Below are 16,598 nucleotides of genomic sequence, written 5' to 3'. Positions count from 1 at the left end.
TACTGATTTTGTGTCTCACTACTTCAAAGGGCAAGCATACAAGTTAACTTACTCAGAGCACATACACCCCATGCCTGACCCAACCCAATGGCTTTCTTTTGACCTTCCTATTATCCTCCCACCACCCATGAAGAGGGCATCAGGTAGACCCCCTAACCTGAGAAAAAGAGGTAAACATGATCCAAAAAGGGGAAAGAGAAATAGCATTGTGAGGTGTGGTAAGTGCAAGGAGGTGGGACACAATGCAAGGACATGCAGAGGTGGGGCCACTGCAAAGCAAAAGAAGGCTGCTGCTGCTGCTGCTGCTGGTGGTGCTTTTGGTTCTGCTGGTGCAGCTGGTGCAGCTGGTTCTGGTGTAGCTGGTTCACAGCAAGGGGGAGATCAAGGTGCTTCCAGTTCACAGCAACAACGTAATGCATCAAGTAAGGGAAAAAGGAAGCGTACTTGATTTTGTGATTTATGCATAACTTTTTGCTAAACTTATCATGTATATCTTTTGCCAATGGGAGCAAGTTTTTGTAGAGCTACACTTAAAGTTTTTGCGTGTCGGGGGCACACTTTTGTAAAGCTACTTAATTCGGAAATGAAATATCATATTATTGATGAAATGTCATCATTCACTTTCTCATTACAAATACTAGAATAAAAAACATTACAATGCCAATTTTGATAGTTCCATGCATTAATTTCTTTTGCTGCTTGAGTTTCTTCTTCATTTGGTGAATTTCTTCATCCAAGCTTCTGTTTTCTTCAATTTCTCCTTCCTTTGTGCTACCTCTGTTGTTTCTGATTGGCAGTGGTTGCTCAATGCTTCCCTTGCACCACTTGAAGTTGTCACATAAGTCACACTTGTAATATAGTCTTTGAGGATTTTTCATTGTTTCAGAACTTCTTATTGCAAATTTTTTCCCACATATGTTGCATGTTTTGTTTGGAACTAAAACGTATGAGGATTCATACGTTGTAGAAGAAGATTGGGATTGAGAATATGAGCTCATTTGAAGGTGAGTTGGGAATTAGGAAAAATATGAGTTGGTTAAGGGGAAGAACAGAAATTTGTAGTGAAGAGTTGCAGCGGCTCCCCCTTTAAATAGAGAAGGATTACCAACGGCTAGTTTTTTTTAAAAAAACTAGCCGTTGGTGAGCAGGGGTATCTGGTGAAATTACCATAAAGCACAAGGGCACCTGGTGAAAATCTAAAAAACCTCAGGGGTACCTGGTGAAATAAATTACGAGGGTACCTGGTGAAAAAAAGTTTCTAACGGCCACTTAACGGCAGGGTTAAGTCATGCGAGAAAATGAAACCTGAGGGGTACCTGGTAGATTACTGAAACAACGAGGGTACCTGGTGAATTAACTTAAACCTCGGGGGTATTTCATGAAATATCCGTATAATATACGCGTCCGGTAACGTCTGGGTAACCTGTTCAATCATTTGACGTATTTCCTTTTTTATTTTGCCGTGTATGAATCAGTATGAACGTTTGGTAACCTGCTCAATCATTTGGTGTGTTTCCTTTTTTTATTTTGTCGTGTATGAATCAGTATGAACAATAGTTTAGACGGGATTTTTTCACGTGTTGTATGAGTTCATGAAGGTAGAGAGTATGACTTTAAGGTGCATTAAGTTGTTAACAAAATAAAAAGTAACATACAAAGTATGTAATATGCGCGTTCTCGTTTGTCTAAGTAACCTACTCAACCAGCTAATATGTTTCCCTTTTTATTAAGTGATGTGTTTATGTATGAATCACGAAAGGACGATAGTGTAGACTAATTTATTCATGTTATGTGTTTATACGGAGTATGATTTTGAGGTAAGTTGAGTTATTATCAAAGTAAAAGAAAAGGAAATACGGAGTATAAGATATCCTAGTCTTTTTGTGCTTGAGTAACCTACTCGGCCAGTTAATATATTTCCTTTTCTTATTTTTGTTGACTTGTTGTACAAATATGTGATTTTGAAGAATACTACTCCGTAGTTTTGACAAATCACTTTGTTGATTTTAGCACATTCACATATGAGTAGAACACATCCAATTTTAACACATCACTTTGTTAATTTATTCATATATTGTACTATCACGGTTGGTGTCACTTTGGATTTTGATTATGTTAACCAAGAATTAAAAGTAAGTCCATATATTAAGTTATTTGTAAAATTGATGGAGTACACCTCAAAAAGAAGAAAAGTTAATTGAGTAAAATTAAACAAAGAAAAGGGACTTTTGATGTTTGTTTTTGTGAATTTACTAGGAAGTTTAGGAAGCTTGAGTGAGTGCTTGACCAACCAGCCGAATTTTTGGGTAATTGGGTGTAAGATCCAAAATCTTGATTGATAGTACACTTTTACTTTTTATTTTTATTTTGGAAACATATTGATAGAGAATCAAAGTGGATATGATGAATAACTTTGGCAAGAAATCAAATTAAGGATCTTTTAAGGAGGTAAGTAATTAAGGATCTCCTTAAAGAGGGTTAGTAATCATATTAGTAGTATACTTGATTTATTTGACTTTTATTATGAGTTGTGTAAATTGGAAAAATCTCTATTATATACTAGGTTCTAACGTGTGTTTTAGTTATCTGATTTCCACTTATTTAAACTTATCAAAACTTATTTTAGTTATAAATTGATACGAGGTTGAAGACTGCATGTTGTTCACCTGATATATTATAACTTTTTTCAATTTATTTTAGTTATAAAATGTGCATAGTAATTCTTCTTCTTCATCTTACTTCTGAATTAAGTGAAAATAGAGTGAATAAAAATGAACGATATCTTAGTTTTTTTGATATCTTAGTTTTTGCATACTCTGTACTTTAACAATTTATTGTCATTAATTTATGTCCAAATTCATATTATTATGAGGGTATGCTTTTACTTCTTAAATAAGTGAAAATAGAGTGAATAAATCGAACAATATCATCATATACTTTATAACAATTTATTGTCATTAATTTATGTTCATATTCATATTAATGAGGGTTATATGCTTTCATTAATTTAACAATTATTGAAAATGCAAAATGAAAGAATGTTACAAAATCAATTCCAATAAAGATAGGACATATTGACCGTCTTTAACAGGTTGATGAAGGGGGAATTTGTATTTGGTTAGATTTCCTGAAAACGTCACATGTTGCGCTGATTGTGTCCCTACTTTCTACCTGAGTCCTTACTGGCCCATGACCCTTGACCCATGACCACCCATGGGCCCACTTTGTAGTACACGTACTTCACTTGTGTGACCCACAATTCAAAACCATTTCCCGCATTTTCACATTTACGACAGATAAAGTTTCGACCTAATGGATAAGACTGGCGGTATGAGTACGATAGATACTAGATTAGAATCCTCCCTTCTGTGTTCGGGTTTGTCTGCGGTAGGTCAAAGTAGACCTAATCAACTATATGGCCCGATCTGATCCAGCCCGAAAAAGTACGGGTTTAGGTAGCATAAAATATACATTTTAGGCCAAAATTCGAGCCCGGCCTAAAAGCCCGCACCTGATTTATGGATTTGAGCATATTTTTTGTATTAAAGCCCGGTCTAACTCGAATTTTGATCACCTCTAAGTCAAAGTTCGATCCTCCTCTCCACCTTGTAGTTTGTACAGTATGCTCCTATAGCTCTTTCAGACCAACAAAAACATTGACATTTGATACCATTTACACACATTTGAAATCAACCCATTTTACCAGCCTGATTACGCGTATAGAATTGCCCAAGTTTAGCGACATACTCTATATTTATTATACATCCATGTGTATGTAGTTGTAGATGCATCTAGTTACAGGTGTATGGTGCACCTCAGTACACTTCCCTGTTCATATAACATGTGCACACCTTATTCTCAACCTCTTAGGTGTGTACTTTTGTATACAAAGATATAAATCCGGTAAACTTTTAGGGTCTTGCCCCTGATCACGTAAAGTAAAGTGTTATGGTGATATGGTCTACGTTTGGCCTAGTTTTCCTCCTCCTCGCACGGTGTGATGAACGTGCGAAGGGGTAGGTAAAGGAATGAAGGTATATAAAGTATGAGTACATCTTAACAAACAATTGTAATTTTCATCTTACACCCGAAGTATATTACACGCATGTATTTCATATAAGCACCCAAAATCACTTAGACAGTCCATCTACATTTGTAGCGCACGCGCCTTATATAAGTATAACTCTTTGTTTCTATGTACACATAATGACTATCCATCAACAAGTCCCTTGGTTGGAACTAACGATTATCCATTCTAAAGCTCCAATATTGAGACTTAAAAATTCCTTTGATTTATTCAAGGAGATTTCTTCTTTCTTGAAAACAAAACTACATCTTGTTATTATAAGAAACTAACATGGGAACAACACTAAAACACCCCTAAAATCAAGCACCAATTGTCTCCACTAATGTCATGCCAAATTTCTGGTGTTTCTCAAATAAAAAATATTTTCCTTTAAACCTTGCTTTTGGAAGTACTCTGTATCTATTAAAAAAAAGGCAACTATCCGAAACCCATCACATACAATAATAACAAAGCTTTAGTTTCAAAATGATTTGGGGTCGCCTAACATGAATCGTCATAGAAGATCGTCAATGTAATCAGAACAAACCAGAAATGAGCGGGAAGTTAAAAGAAAAAAAAATATTATAAGCGATAGTAAAAATAAATAAAGTTTAAAATAGATATAAGTAAAATAATCACCTCTATACATATATTACAAAAAAAATTAAGGGATAAAAAAAAGTTTAAACTAGATATAAGTAAAATAAGCACCTTTCGAAATAGCATTTTAAAAAAATAAAAATAATAACAATAAAAAATAAATAGAAAATAAAAATAAAAATAAAAATAAAAATAAAAATAAAAATAAAATAAAATAAAAATGAAAGATGTATAGGTTAAATGAAGTCATTAACGTATATCCTCTCCCTCCACTCTGTCCTATCCAACGTCATATCCTCCTCAATTCCAAGCAGGCTCATATCGTACTCAATCACCTTCCTCGAAGTGTTCTTACGCCTTCCCCTGAGGTTGTTTTTACGCATATCAGATATGTGTGGCAACACACATATCAGCTAAAAGACAAATAGCTAAATGACAAAAAAGAAAGTACCATTCATGTAAAAATAGTATCATTTTGTAAAAAAAAATACCATTTATGTTTAAAAAAGTACCATTTAATTTCTTTTTTGTCCTTTTTCCTATTTTGTCTTTTGCTATGATATTCATTTGCAAGCACATACTAGTATCTGATATCCGAAAATACTTCCTCATTTCCCCCTACCCCCTTACAAATATATACATAGTATCAGGTAACGTTCTAATTGGTGCGAAAACCAAACCAAACCGTAAAATATGATTTAGGAATTTTCTCGAAATGCAGCTATCAGAAACCGATGTATGGCACTACAAAATTTATCAGGAGTTGTTGAGCATTTAGTGACAAGGATACTAATGAGTAATGTGTTATGTCTATATTTGGTCATGTGTTCTATTAATGGGCAACATTAGAGTTACATCAAGTGTAAAAAGTTAGCATCATTCTATTATTATCATTGCCATTAGTAATGGGTTTATAGGCTTATTTGTCTTATGAGTTATGATTTTATAAGTTTGCTCAATATGGTATCTTTGAGAGTTGCACCATAACAAAGTTTTAGGTTGGAGAGTTTGTACAACTTTGACTCTAGCTACTTCAAATCACCATGCCGATCGAAACTATGTAACAAGTCCGGAAAACGTTGAAAATTATTAGGTGCACTGGGTGTACTGTGTATACAAAGGTATTGTGATGTATATTGGTGGTCCTTTCTACGTTTTCTGCTCACATGTAAGGAGAAAATATATATCAGAGGGTGCACGATGCACCCCGGGTACATGTAATATGCTCTACTGTTCTAGGAAAGTTTGGCGTTAACATACGGTTCGATCTGACTTCCAAAACGCAAAATCCTTGCACTCAGGGCCCCCACTGCCTGACCATTTGAGTATCGTGGATGAGGTAAGTCACAACATGTGCCTCAATTAGTCAGTTGTGAAACGCGAAATAAGGGAAAGAAATTGTTATGTTAAATAGAATGAACATGCTAAAAAAGAGGAAAATTAAAGGTGAGGGTAATAAGACACGAAAAATAGGGACCAATAAACAAGATAGGGCGGTTTAAAGAGAGGTGCAAATACATAAGACATACCCCCACGATATCTAAATTTCGATTCATGTCCATAAAATGTGACTATGTTTTACGCTGGCCACCAAACCTACCGCAATTCTCCTCCTTCTTGGGCTTCGGACCGATTGTGAATGCCACAAAGTGACCCTCATTTGAATATATAATCATGTAACATAAGCCCAATACATTTGTAAATGCCAATAACTACCCAACAATATATACCTTTTGGGCCTTTTCCCTCCAAAGAACCATATAGAATCAAGTAACTTGTGATCAATACAACACTTCCTCCACAACAACAACAAAAACTTTTTTGTGTGTGTGTTTCCCCTTTGTGATATAAATTGGTACAAAAAATGGATCATATTAACACAAGTTTTCCTTAATCAAAACCTATAAGGACCCAAATGAGCCGAGTCTAGTTTCCATATCTTGACGGAGGCCGTCACGCTCGAGTCCGTAGCATTGTTGAAGAGAAACACCTTAGCCTCTCTATTGATTGCCTTTGTTGGGTATATTCTAGATGTTACACATGTTCTCCCTCCTTGCCCAAAGGCTTCGACTATCGAATGATCGACCTAATAAAAAAAAGTTACAAGGAATTAGAATACGATAATAAAATCATTTACGGAGTAATAACTTTACTGTGTACGGAGTATGAATATAAAGAGGTTAACTTACAAGTAACCGCATTCTGTACTTTTCACCCTCTAGAACTGGTACTGGCCCGCCGTATATTTTTTTATCAACAGTGGAAGCCTTTGATGACCTACATACATCACAAAAGTTTATTAGGAAAAAGAGAGGTTCACCCTTATGTTGCTTTGTGGAAATTGTCACAAAAGAAGTTCAGACATTTTTCACGCATGAATAAGTTTATTTCATATAAAATTAGTTTTTTCAGTTAAAATAACTTAAGATAATATAAATTCAGACAAAATAACTCGAATAGACTTGAGCCTAAATGCGTCTCAAAACAATTACCTTGATTGATCAGTGCAGAACCAGTTCTTAACAGATCCATCAGATGCCTTAGCAATGTAAAAGTAAACAGGAGTGAACTCAGAGAGGGATTCATCAGCCAAAACCAGAAGCCCAAACGGGCCCAAAGCCTGCCTAACAGCTGCAGAACTGCAATTGTTGATCACATCATCTCCAACGGTTGATTTCAGTGCTTCTTGATCCACCACAAATTCAGCACTTACATCCAACTATTATCAACACCAAATTGTTCAAAATTAGATAAGATAAAAACCCCATTTCTAATAAGATCTACTCCGTACTCCCTCTACATAATTTAGTTGCCACGTTACTAGTTCCAATGACACTTTTAATACGGACTATCCAGAATCGGTGCAAAGTGAATAATAATAGGTTGAAGGCAGTGGCAAATGTTCTATACGGCTCGGGTGGGTCCGGCCCCCCGACGGAATTTTGTAATGTATTTTAAGTTACGGCCTCTAAAATTTGTGTATAATTGTATACAGTACATACTATATTGATTAATTCTTCCACTAGTCACCCTGGTAAAAGTATTCAAGGCCACTAGTTGTAGACTTGTAGGCAGTAGCTGATCTTGAACAACTTTACGATGGATCAATAGAAGAATTAAGCAATATAGTATGCAATTCATACAATTTATACAATTATATTTAACTTTCACAGGGAGTATAACTAAAAATACATTACAAAATTTTCGCCCTGGGATGGGCCCACACAGGCCATAAAGAAGAACCGCCACTGGTTGTAGGAGAAGAAATTATACCTGAGCACCAGAGGTTATGTTAAGGTTAATGGTTGATCCTGGTTGTAATACAAGATTACCATATTTTGTGCTGTCTGTTCTCAAGGAGTCCAATTCCTTAACTGGCCATTGAAGTACGTTTGTTCCAGTCTTAGCATCATAAGTCACAACTCTTGGAATTGACTGAAAATAATAATAATTAAGATAGTCAAAATAAAATAGTCGTATATAAACAGTGTAAAAAGTCAAATTAGGTCAAGTAAAGAAATTAAAGCAGAAGTATTATCGGCTGATCATTTGTCTGATCTCAACTTTTCTAATACTTTTAGTTCTGACTTTTTTAAAATTTGAGTATAATTATATAAATTTTACTATTATATTGCTTAATTTTTTATTCCCTAGTTAAACTAGTCAAGATCCTTTCCATAAGAAGAGATGTCAATAATTCAATATAGTTGTAGACTTGTAGTTTTGCTTTACAAATTACTGGTAATCACGTGAATCATGATCAGGAAAGGGTAGGTTTGAGTTCATGAAGCTCCTAATTAAAAATTTAATACATGAGGGTAGAGTTTAATTTCTAAGGGTTAGGTTCAACAACTTTCAACTACAAATATTAAAATGGAGTGCTAATTATGATCATGACTGTATGAGTAACGTACGTGACAATAGTTTGTTCGTGTTATATTCAAGTGACAAGTCTTTTTAGTAGAGGCTTATGGACTTATGGAGTTATGGTACGTATATGTTCTTCACGTTCATGTTTATTGCACGTTAGCTTCTCGTGATAAATCAGTTCATGTCAAACTAAGTCATGTAGGATTTGTAGGGTGCTAGTTGAGTCTAGGTTCGATAAGTGCATACGAAGTGTGTCTAAAATGATCAAGGATTGTCTAATATAAGTACTAGACCAGAAAACTTCAGACTAAACAAGAAAAACCAGACTAGACTAAAGATGGATATGGCCCCACCCGGTCCGGCACGGGCACAAAGTCGTAGGCCGAGCCTGGGCCTTAATTTTTCAGAAAAAGCACGACAAGGCACGGCACGACAAAGCACATTAAATTTAGTAAGATTATCCTTAGGCACGACGGCCCAACACGAAAGCCTATGGGCTTGGCCGGACCTGAGCCTTGTTTTGAAGTTTTTCGGCCCGACACGATACAATTTGGGCCTGTCATGGGCTCGGCCCGAAGCCCGACCAGGCTCGGCCCGAAGCCCGACCAGGCTCGGCCCACGACCATTTTTAGACTAGACCAGAGAAAGAAAGAAACGTCAACAGAAAAATCCAGACACACACCAAATAAAAAAGAACCAAACCAAATCAAACCAGAAACTAAAAGAATCAAATCAGACTAGACGAAGAGAACAGAGCCTAGTCGTTTTACCTGCAAAGAAGACCAACCCTTCAACAAATCATCAGCCTCAGTATCAGACTCTCCAACCCAACCCCACAAAATCCTCCTTTGTTTCTTCTGGTCAAAGAAAGTCTTTGATGCATAAAATTTCCCATAATCCAATCTCAACCCGATACCCACATCCATTTCCGGGTTATCGGGTGTCCAAGTTTGAGTTTCCACATCATAAGTCCCCAATGCATAAACATCCTCCCTAGTATCATCCAAACTAGCCTTTAGCAAGTGCTTCATACCCGGCCCGTACGCCGAAGTATCAAGCCCATTATGACCCGTTGTCGAAACCGGGTAAAAATCCACACACTCCCACATACCCGTATCTGGAACCCCATGTAAGTTCCCTTCAAGCTCATACGACTTAAAATCCTTAGTCTTATACACAAGTGTAATTCCCGTTTTACCCTTTTTCGACCCGATCACGATCCTCCACATCCCATCGGGTCCCACCCACGCCGTGGTTGGGTCCCGGAAATCCTTAGCCCCAATACCCTCTGGTGGGGTCAAAACCGGGTTACCGGAGTACTTGACCCATTCTAAAAGGAGAGGATCCGATAAGTTGGCAGGGTATGCTAGATTTTGGACTTGTACAAATTTATCAGTATCACCTGTGTAGACCATCATGATGTTGCCATCTGGCAAGATTGTAGCTGACCCTGTCCATACACCGTTGATGTCGTACCATTGATCTGGTACCATTGAAAGAGGGAGGTATTTCCAATGAATCATGTCCGTTGAAATTGCATGGCCCCATGTTATGTTGCCCCAAACAGCTGAATCTGGGTTGTATTGGTAGAATAGATGGTAGTATCCATTGTAATATAGTGGACCTGCAATTCAGATCAGATCAAATCAGATCAAGAATAATCAGATCAAATTAAAAACTAGAAAATCAGACTAGATCAGACTAAACCAGATCGAGAATAATCAGATCAAATAAAAAACTAGAAAGATCAGACAAGATAGGATGAAGAGAACAGAGCCTTACTAAGAAATGTCGCTTCTCATGATTGCCAACTAATCAACATTTATCTACTCTCGAGTTTTCTAGAATTTCTATTTTCAATTTTCGTATAATTTTGCATGTCAATCAAACAAGCTTTAAAACAAACATTGAAAAGTAGTATGGTTGTCTTAGTCATTGATTTTCTTTCTCCGCGTAATTAATACACACGTAATCAACTAATCATTGCAATATAAATACAGAGTACTAGAAATAACATCACATGATATCAATCAAGCCACCCACTAGTTACTTTGTTACTTACAATAATAGCACAACTCAACTTGACAGATCACACTTCAGTGTGCTCCCAACTATATTTGAGGTTATTAATTGAACATGTGATGCAAAAAAGAGAAAAGGAGCTGGATCAAGGACCCATTTGTAGAAAGCTCTGCCCGATCTATCTATGATAAGATCTATGATTGGTTTCTATTCTAACCATTCATTTCAATGCTCTTTCGATCACAACTTCATGTTAATCATGGACCCTTATTCATCATTTAAATATATTTTATTTTTATAGTAGGTAAGAAAAAGAAATCTTACTGAACCAACACCTGCATCAGCCTAGTCGATCTAGTTACGCAGATCTATGTTTGGACTACTACAAGTCACAAGGTGAGTATCCCACCGACTGCACCAGCTTGTGTTGATTGCGCAGTTACCAGTTATCACAATTACCATATGAAATACATAGTAGATATTTTTATCGAATTGGTTGCAATACTATTATACTTTGTACCATTATTCATTCAACATTTGCCTTTATTTTTTATTAGGCTCATTGTGCGCTCTTATCTACCATCTAATTGCGCTATATCCAGTATGATAATCATTGTAAGAAATTCTTAGATAGAAGTATAGAACTATAGAAGTAGGTTATCTATACAAAAGAGCACGTGTTCCTTTTTGTTTTAACCTAATCTATCTTTTTATTTAAGATATTTATTATACTAATCAAAATGTATGGTGTTCTATAGTTCCACACTTCTACGGGTTCCACCATTACACTTGTAGCAAAGCCCACCTGTCCAAGTCCAAACAACAGGCAAAGACAATCTAATCAATGGGGCCCATATCTCCCAAATTATGGCACAAGCCATTGTATAGACCTAAGAGGCTAAAAGGTCTCTAATTTTTTAATTAGCCACACACTTCTACTTAAAATATTAAATGAAAGGATTACTCTCAATAATTGCATTTTAAATCTGATTAGTAATTGAATAATTGCATTTTCAATATGATTAGTAATTCAATATATGCATTTGAAATATGATTTGTAATTAATGAAAGGATTACTCTCAATAATCATATTACACTAAATATAATTGCATTTTGTGTCCTTTGTGATTAGTTATATTATGTTTTGTATGGAGTAATTCTTTCTAAACGTCTTTTAGTATCAGTCAATCTCTTAATACTTTAGTTCGCACGTATCCACCTATATTTTCCTTTTCTCGATCTTCATAATCTTTCAATAGTTCAAACATTCTATAATCAGTTTTAATTTTGATCAGGAAAAAAAACATTACTTTATACCTTGAAGATATTCTAAGTCAAATTTAAACCTAACAAGTGTTATCATTGATTACAAAATTCCAATTAATTACCATTAATCCCCTATAGCACCAAATATATACTAGGATTATTATATCATGACTAGATATCTAGTCATTTTTTCCACGTAAGTAATAGACAAGCTTAGTTGTCGGATAGAGCTTCAATAATTGGGCCACATCAAAGCATGATGTTGTGGGAGGTCGGAGGATAGTGATGTGTAACATCTAACATGTTTGGGGCCACCACATTAATAATGCAATTATCCTTTTTAATTTGTTGCCTATGCAAAACTAACCAAAAAAAAAAAAAACTACTCTCCCGTTCCATAATGATGTTCTAATTTAGGTTTTTACACTATTTACGGTGGAAGATAATCTTCTAAATAATTTTCAATATATAAGAAAAACATATTTATGTGGGTTCTTGTTTGATCCGTAAATGGATATTTAAAAATATCAAAAATTTAAATTTTTTAATATTGTGTAATTATAGATAAAACGATACAAAATGTGTGTTGGCAACTTGAAAAAAGAAGTTGGAACATCATTATGGAACGGAGGGAGTATATGAGATTCCGAGTATTTTTTTTTCTTATTTAATTTCTTTAGAAGAGTTAAAATACAGTCTTGATAGAATACTATCTTAATTTCTATATAATTTTTTTTAACAGAGTACTCCCTCCGTCCTTTAATACACGCTTGCCAATGTACAATTTTGACCATCAATATCATGAACTACATATTATAAAAACTTATAGAAAAAATAATATTTTAAAAATATATAAAGTAAATTATGTGAATAGTGCAAAAAATCAAAATTATACGGATATTAAGGGACAAAGGAAGTATTTATTTAGATAAGTATGGTACAGTTTTGATAAAAACTATCATAACCTCTGTGTTTTTTCCATTTAAAAATCTATGAAAAACTTTTTTATTTCTTGAAAAAGTAATTAATTAAAGTGGGTAAGAAAAGGGAAAAATGGATCATGTGAATCTCACTTGTGTCCCACGGATTATGTGATATGGAAAAGTGGCCAACTAATCACCTACTTGTATAAATCTTCACCAGCCAATCAGAAAAGGCTTGTGGAACGCACATGTGATTCATGTGAATATCTTATGTGATTCACCTTATTGTAAATATTTTACCTTTATATTTTTTAATTAACAAATTCAATTGAGCAAAAGATAAGTACATTAAAGTTTCATTATTGTTAATATTTTATATTTTATAAACATCCTCACTTAATTTATATCATATTATTGTTCTCTTGCTAATATTTAAAACAAAATCATAGTGACGTAGACACGTAGATATTGAAAATATGTTATTCTTGACTTCTTGTATTTTGCTCGACCAGGACTCTATTATAATTCCTCCATTTTTTTATTATTGCACCATCTACATTGGGCACAAGAATTAAGAAATGTGGTAAAAGGTGAGAGAGTGACAAAAATACCCATGTGATTAAGTACAAGTTTTTAGGTAAAGAACAAGTGGGGTTTGGTCCCCACCACCCATATAAGGATAAAAATGTCATTTTATGTAAGTAAACTTACTAAAAAAGGAAATGGTGCAATTAATATGCAACTTCCGAAAAAGGGAAATGGTGCAATAATAAAAAAAATGGAGGAAGTACATTATTCCGTATGTATCTTTGATTTTGCATACAAGGAAAAACGCAACCTATAATAATGTCACTAAATCAACCAATAAATGAATGACCAACAAGGCAATAATATACCTCAATTATTGTCTACGTTACATTGTTCACTCCGGCCATAATAACGCACGGCCGGAGCACGTAATATTATTCCTCTTCTATCCATACAACAACAAACGTACCTAAAACCCTAAATAGATCCATAGTACGAATAACCGTTAGCTATTCGACCACATTAGCTCAACGAGTATTTTGACCTTTTCTAATGATCTAAAAGGATAAAAAGTTAAAGAGTACGAAATTATCTATTTTTACTAAATGTAACACTCATATAAACTCTTTCAATTTTAAAACACTTCGTATATTTTATCCTAGATTCCTACTTTGTATTCCGTAATACATATCATATATTTATCACAATTTCTATACCATCACCATGTTACATAAATTACTCTAAACATTTCCTATATTTTATCATACATTCCTACTTTGTACTCCATATCATATATTTATCACATTTAAATAATCAATCAAACACACGAAATAACTTGAGTAATACTCTAAATACGAAGTAATTAAAATGAATTCAAAAAATTAAAAACTCACCATTAGGATCTGATTACGTGCGCCGCAATTATTGCACATCATCCCCAAAAACAAAATAAAAAAAATTAGCATTTGCTTAATAATATACTTCCTCCGTATTTTTATTAAAAATTGTATCATTTGATGTTTCACATTTATCAACGTAAAACTTTAGTCATTAATATACTATGAAATATAAGTAAAAGTTAAAAATTGATATTTTGAAAATATATCTAGAAGAATCTAATAACATTTTATCGTGTAAAATTGCAAATGGTGTAATTATAAAAATACTGAAGAAGTATTAATTTAATTAATCAATTAATTAAATAAAAAAAAGTCAAACACCAACCATTCATCCAATTCTTCTCCGGCTGAAAGTGGAACCCACTCCGCTGCCACCTCAGCATTTCATTCGTCCACGGAAACGAAACTCCTTCTAATCGGAAAACCTTCTCCGAAACGCCTTCTTTTATCCCTCTAGAAACCACCACCACCTCCGCCGCCGCCATATCCGCCGCCTCCTGCGACGGAGCTCTGGTGGTTTCCGTCGACAATGAGATAGTCTTTCCATCGTTAAAGATGATTCCCATTAAGGTGAGTATTACCATACATGAGACGCTTATTACTACGGCCCCTTTGATGGGTTTGTGATGGGTTGAGGAGTTCGGTTCGGGTTCGGGTCGGGCTTGGGTGGGGTTGTGGGCGGTGTGGAGGAGGGGTTGGGTGGTTTCCAGGTCTGTTGGAGGGGAATGGAAAGCCATGTTTGGTTGTAGGGGAGAAAGGGGGGAGGGAAAGGGAGAGGTTTAGAAGTAAGTTTAAAAAAAGGGAGAAAGAGAGATTTAAATAAGAGGGGAAATTAATCGGAGAGTTAGTGGGGGTGTTGTCATTTGTCAAAGGCTGGATTTGCTAGTAGAGAGAATGAGAGATCCCATAGTAGGTTTGAAAAAGTGTTTATTTTATAAAGAAAAACATGGAATCTATCACGATTCTTTAGAGCTGGGTACGTGTCGGGCCGTATATGCCCATGTATCGAACCCTTCGTGTCCCGTAGAGGCGCCGTGTCTAGAGAAGGGCAAAGGAAATTTGGGACGGGCCGGGTCGTGCTAGCGTTTCCTCACTAATTTTAAGTTTTTTTTTTTTTGTTAATTATTGCTTATATCATTGTGCGGGACGACCGCTCATGCTCGTGTCGGACTCCTGTCTAATTTCTAAAATGATGTCCATGCACAACCCATGCCTCTCGTGTTGTGTAGGGTTTACAACAAGGCCCGTGACATGTCAGGTCAATTAATTTCGTGTCGGACACGGGTAGCTCGTGTGTTGACCCTATCCATGCCTAACTCTATCATCATGTGTTGTTGTGGTAATTAAATACTATACAAGTATATTTATGAGGCTTCTTTTGGGACTTTAAAAGCGATAAAGTTGAATTGATTTTTCGACTCCTACTTGGGAACACAATTTTACATATGCTAATCTCGACATACATGGAAAACAACAAAATTAAATTTATGGGTTGAAGTATTTGAAAAAATTTGTCAATTCGTTAAAATCCGGTTTTTATTTTTGCAAAAATACATTTATTTAAAAGCTATAGTTTTAGCAGGTCATCTTACCCGCCACACCGACCACCCTCTCATTTCCGCTCCCCTTAATCTACGCCACCCTTTCGCCACTCTCTAACTACCACATAGGCACAAACAACCCTACTTGTTTCCGGCCTACGCCGCAACCTTCTCCTTTATTTTTTTAAGGTGTTAAAAGTCAAAAAAAGTCAAATAATTTTAAAAAATTAATAGAGAAATCCAGTTGGAGCAGAGAGTTGAGCAAATAATGGAAGGAGAAGATCTATCAGGAACCAATCATGTAGAAGAATTACTGATGTGTTTTGTGGTTGGAGTGGGCCCATGACTCATTTCATTTCACTATTCCATTATCCATGTGACCATGTGTGACTTGATCGAATTGTGGCCTTTGTGTAATTATTGATAAAAAATGAGAGGAGGAAATACAAGCAGTGGCGGATGTACATGGTAAATTGGGTAGACATTTGTCTACCCAATTTTTTTACGGAAAAATTATTTTAATAGACTGGGTATTTAAAAAAAGAAAAAAAAAAAAACACAAATTTGTTGAATGTAGTAGTCGAACCCATGACCAAAGGTGACAATCTTAACTAGATTTCCTCACTAATCAATCTAGCATCTTGCCTTTATGGTAGTTTGTTGCAGATTAAAAATATAAACCTCATGTTTAGATCGCCAAGTATTTAAAATTTCAATTTTTTTTTTCGGGTGGCACGTCATATTCTCAACTGATTTTTAATTTCTACTTCGTATATTTTTAAAGTTTTGTTGTTATTTGCTTATATAACACGGAGTACTGCGTATACATATTTATCTTGTATAATCTTTAAAATCTTAGAATTTATAAAATAACGGTGAACGG

General features: G+C 35.1%; 1 protein-coding gene across 3 annotated transcripts; it reads right to left on the bottom strand.

Moving 5' to 3' along the window:
* Nucleotides 1–6,106: 6,106 nt before the first annotated feature.
* Nucleotides 6,107–15,081, bottom strand: LOC110782374 (beta-fructofuranosidase, soluble isoenzyme I). Of its 3 annotated transcripts, XM_056838209.1 has the most exons (7): nt 14,500–15,081; nt 14,169–14,177; nt 9,307–10,160; nt 7,940–8,101; nt 7,159–7,385; nt 6,856–6,943; nt 6,107–6,752 (listed from the first exon to the last, which is right to left on the bottom strand). In XM_056838209.1, the coding sequence occupies exons 1-7, from the start codon at nt 14,909–14,911 to the stop codon at nt 6,561–6,563; spliced, it is 1,944 nt and encodes a 647-aa protein (XP_056694187.1). In that variant the 5' UTR covers nt 14,912–15,081; the 3' UTR covers nt 6,107–6,560. The 3 variants fall into 3 exon arrangements, with proteins under 3 accessions (XP_056694187.1, XP_056694188.1, XP_056694189.1); XM_056838210.1 differs by lacking the exon at nt 14,169–14,177 and having other exon boundaries at nt 14,500–15,080; XM_056838211.1 differs by lacking the exons at nt 14,169–14,177; nt 14,500–15,081 and adding an exon at nt 10,319–10,480.
* Nucleotides 15,082–16,598: the final 1,517 nt, after the last annotated feature.

This window comes from Spinacia oleracea, chromosome 3, assembly GCF_020520425.1.
Source record: "Spinacia oleracea cultivar Varoflay chromosome 3, BTI_SOV_V1, whole genome shotgun sequence".
In the NCBI taxonomy this organism is placed as follows: domain Eukaryota; kingdom Viridiplantae; phylum Streptophyta; class Magnoliopsida; order Caryophyllales; family Amaranthaceae; genus Spinacia; species Spinacia oleracea.
Note: the sequence above shows the minus strand (reverse complement) of the source record. Positions and strands in the feature narration are given on the sequence as shown.

Coding starts and splice junctions, on each gene's coding strand:
- LOC110782374 (XM_056838209.1), bottom strand. CDS start 14,911: ATGGCTTTCCATTCCCCTCCAACAGACCTGGAAACCACCCAACCCCTC. Junction 8,102..9,306: donor AGGGTTGGTCTTCTTTGCAG/GTAAAACGACTA, acceptor TATTATTTTCAG/TCAATTCCAAGAGTTGTGAC. Junction 6,753..6,855: donor AGTACAGAATGCGGTTACTT/GTAAGTTAACCT, acceptor TTTTTTTATTAG/GTCGATCATTCGATAGTCGA.